This window comes from Rhagoletis pomonella, unplaced genomic scaffold (assembly GCF_013731165.1).
Source record: "Rhagoletis pomonella isolate Grant_MI unplaced genomic scaffold, Rhpom_1.0 Rhpom_scaffold_01715, whole genome shotgun sequence".
NCBI classification, from domain to species: Eukaryota; Metazoa; Arthropoda; class Insecta; order Diptera; family Tephritidae; genus Rhagoletis; species Rhagoletis pomonella.
The window spans coordinates 35386-39679 of record NW_023460269.1 but is presented as its reverse complement, the minus strand read 5'-3'; the positions used below and the strand labels follow the sequence as shown (position 1 = coordinate 39679).

Here is a 4294-nt window from a genome sequence, read left to right as displayed (position 1 = left end):
GATTTCTTTTCTTCCAACGGTGCTGGATAAGCATAGAGAGATGGTTTGGCTGCGGATTTAAACTCCATCTTTGGCATCTTCAGATCAGAGTTCAAACCAATAACGCAAGTTGGAGTAAATGCCAATGAAAGCGAATGTGCCAATGGGAACCAATACCAGTACTGGGTGAATACGAGCATTCCTACAACGGCTTGCAAATTTGTGTGCCCAGTGCGTGATTGCAAGGAAAGTGTAGCATTGCGCCCACCCCCATCAATTATACCTACGGAATAGAATTATCATAACTTTGTTATTAAAATAACCAAGAAATCTTGACTTTTACTTACCCTGGGCGAGGATGGCTCCAAACTTTGCCATTACATCTTCGTGTTTATTGCTAATCACTTCGGCATAAAGTTGACGGAAGAAAGTCGTTTTCGGGCATGTTTGGTCAGTATGTTGTATTATAATCATAGCAGAGGCAATGAGCGCACCTTGGCGCACAAAATTCACCGGATCAAATTTAACCATGGGTTCCAGGAGAGCGATTGCCTCGCGTAGACCTGTGCCAGCACAGGCAATACCCAAAGCCATAGCCGCGCCATAGCGAACGTGTGGATTGTAAGACTCAGCGAGTAAGCTTACAACGGAGGGACATTGTTCAGGTGTACGGAAAAGTATGAAACCAATTGCGGTAACCGCAGCCCGCCGTACATCATCGTTTACATCGGAAACTGCGACATGCAAAAGTCTGCGGATAGCTTTGTTGCTACCAGAACCGTTGTAAGCCATAGCAATGGTGTACATGCCAGAGCGTCGTAGAACAGGATCTTTGTCAGTGGATAAACTGGTAACCAAAGGATCGGCTTCTTCAAGGCGGGCAAACATAGTCAATGAAATACCAACAGCTAATCCACGTAGAATTTTCTCGTGCTGTGTTTCCTGGGCATAAGACACCATATCCTCGATTGCTTGTGCATTTTTAGAGCCCAACATAACCATACCCATGGCAATGCCGGCGGCTTCGCCAGTAACAGCATCATCTTGGTACAAATTGAACTTGAGTTGCTCATATAAGTCTTGACGATGAGTGCCCATTGCCGCTAAACCTAATCCCAAGCAGCCGCCATGACGTACATTCTCGTTTTGAGCATCCTTCAACTGCTGCAAAAGATAGTCGATGATGTTGGCACCATGATTGGCGTGAATCAGACCTAGGGCATATAGGCCACCTCCTTCAGAATAGCCCGAGCTAGGTCCGGTCTCTTTTGGTAAGTAACTTTGCATAAGACCCAAAGAGTCTTTCTCGTGTCCGCGGTGGATAACACCCAAGGAAGCAGTGGCAGTCAATTTTGCCCAGTTTGTGGCTCGCGCCAGCCAATCCAGATTATCGCGTAAAAATTGATCCGATGTTGTACCAGCATGCATGAATGCGTTTGCAATTACAGTAGCAGTGTGACAAATAGATACACGCACTGCTTCTTTTGTGCCTCGCAGAATTTGCAGGTCAGCATGATTACTGCGGATTAAGAACTGCAGTTGAAGATCAATGGTTATTTCGCCGGACAAAATAGAAATGAGCTTTTCAATATTTTTCTGGTGAGCCTTCTCTGAGTCGTTCAATGAATCGATAGTCCTCTCAATTTTAGTATCACCTATTAAACGAAATCGATGGGAATTTGTGTTATAGGTATAGATAAATTAATGAATATGAGTGTACATGAATGAGTACCTTTGTGTTCTTTTGGAATAGTAGCTTATGCCGGGAAGCTCGCTTTAGTAGAATGCGGCATTTCTTTTACTTAATAAGAACATTGATTTGATGGTATCGGAACTATTTCTTGCGCGTTTATTTGTCAAAAGTTTTTCAACGGCTCGGCGGCAGTGAGTCATTCGCAATCGTGTGCTGCAAATGCTGCATTATACTAAAGCCAGCCTTTCGTCATAAGCTAATATTCGGTACGAACACAGATATATAAATACATAGGAAAAAAGCAATTAAATAAGCAAACAATGTAATTGGCAGGATTTGTTATAGGTCTTAAAAGACGGTCAATTAAAAATTAATTGTAATATTTACCCTCAGCATCTCCAGATGAATCTTCTGTGGGCTTAGGTTTTTCATCGGTAGGTGATTTCGATGCCTCGTCACTGGTAGATTCGTTTGTGCCTTGTGGTTTGAAGGTCGACGGCAATGCTGTTGGAATGGGTGCTGTTTCTTTAAGAGCTTGAAGAACTTTACCTAAAAATTCTTGTGTAGCCGATTCATATAAATCAAAAGCAATCTGGTATGCCATTAAATTATTTCCTTCAATCGAAGAACGAGTTAATTTATCTAGAACTTCGGCCACTGCAAGTGGGTCCTCCAAAAATATTAAACATTGACACATGTTAACGTAGTCTGGCACACCCAAGTCTCGATATAAGCCAACCAAACAACGCAATACTTCATTACGGAAACCACGATTCTGAATCAAGGACATAGTCACATTGTAGGCATAAGCCAACATGCCACTAACTTCATCCGATTTCATAATGGACTGTTCAAATATATCCATACGACGCGTTTCCAAGGCGATGCCTAATGCCTGACGATATTGGCCGTCATCCAAACAACGCTGGATCATGCGGTTAACAATTGCTTCCAAACGTGTATCAACTGCCTTTGCTTCCTTCGGATTTTCAATGAAAGCAATGCGTTGAGCAATGTAGAAATCAATGCACTTGGCTATTATAGTTTCGGTGTATTCGTTACGTGCATTTACGTCGAACAAATCGCCAGCACCCAGTGCATAGGTTAGTGCGTCTTCAAATGATCCCAAATGATAAAACACTTTAGATGCTACCATGCCAGCCAATTTATTTTCAGGAAATGAACGATCTTCATGCAACATTTCAATTTTTTCGATGGATTCAGAGATCTCTGGCCAAAACTCATCCACAATGTGGTCTAGTTTCTTCAGAGCGAATACCTTTAAATCGGGCATGGGCTCATCTAGCAAGGAGATGATACCAGCGGCGGACGTTAACGTCATTGTGGTAATGGTCACTGTAATTGATAAATGACAAAGAAAACAATTTTTAGGTTATGTTTAATTTAGTTAGAGTCAGTGAAAAGTTAGAGAAATGCATTCGTTCTTGATTTTAAGGTAAACGATATATAATACTTTAAATAAATTTATAATTAATGATAAAACGATTTGTTCCTAAAACTTTACTACTCTATATGTGTAGCTGCAGACAACGGTGCACTATTTACCAAATCACAGATACCAAATGTTAAAAGCCTGTTTATATTATATTCATACCTAAACAGCTTCAAACAACAAAATTTTCCACTTAGACGTTGCTTTTTATTGTTCAAATACCGAATTCACTTATTTTTCAAACAATAATCTTAAACTTTTAGCGTTTTTCACCCCGACTAACAAAATGCAATAGAAAAATCCAAAACTGCAAATCACTTCTGTCAAACTGGCTGCTCCCATGCAGGGTTGCTACTGCATCAAAAAAATACTTACCATCCACTTGAGAAAAATCTAGCGAATCTAGCAAATATCTCCCAATTACTTTTTTTTAGTTTCTTTTATTTTATTTTATTTATTTATTACAATTCAGTTAGTCTACAGAGTATACATTCTTACAGAGAATAAAAACTTTTTTTGTTCTATTTGTTTAGTTTCAATAAAAATTAAAATCGTTTATTAAGGTATTTTTGTCGCCGGCCGTTTGTGTTTTTTTTATTTAACAATTGCCATTTATAAAACTGCCGCTGATTTGTTTCAATGTTTTTGCGAACAATCATAGCGTGTAATTACATATCTCTCAATTTTTTATTTGAAGAATCATTTAAAATGTTTATTCAATAAAAAGCTCCTCAACATTCCAGTATAATTAGTTTTGAATAGAGCACGATATGTTCGCCTTTTTATACATATACATACACATATATCGTATGTACATATGTATATTAAAAGTATGCATTAAAGCGTTGGAAAATTAATGCAATAAAGTAGAAAGGACTTTATAGTATAAATACAACTACAAAAAATACAGCAGGAACTAAAATTTAGTTTGTTTTTTTTCAATCAAAATACTTTAACAAAAATCTACAACAAAGAGAAAAATTTACCTTTTTACCAAATCACACTTTTTTTCTACCAAGTTTGGTAATAATTTAGGAAATTGACAGCCCTGCTCCGTTGTCATAAGCACCATGGGGTATGTTCAGTGTGTTATTGTTGGCAGAATGTCTAGCGTTGCTGTATTAATGCAAAATTAATAAGGAACAAATTAACTTCTTTCAAAAGTTGAA

At 38.4% G+C, this 4294-nt stretch overlaps 1 protein-coding gene across 1 annotated transcript; it reads right to left on the bottom strand.

Moving 5' to 3' along the window:
• Window positions 1-3475, bottom strand: LOC118752647 (26S proteasome non-ATPase regulatory subunit 1-like; the record flags this gene model as incomplete). Its single annotated transcript, XM_036487532.1, is given in 4 exon segments — window positions 1-262; window positions 327-1634; window positions 2060-3028; window positions 3288-3475. Coding segments are annotated over 3 exon segments (2525 nt in total), but the record flags the coding sequence as incomplete, so codon positions are not given.
• Window positions 3476-4294: the final 819 nt, after the last annotated feature.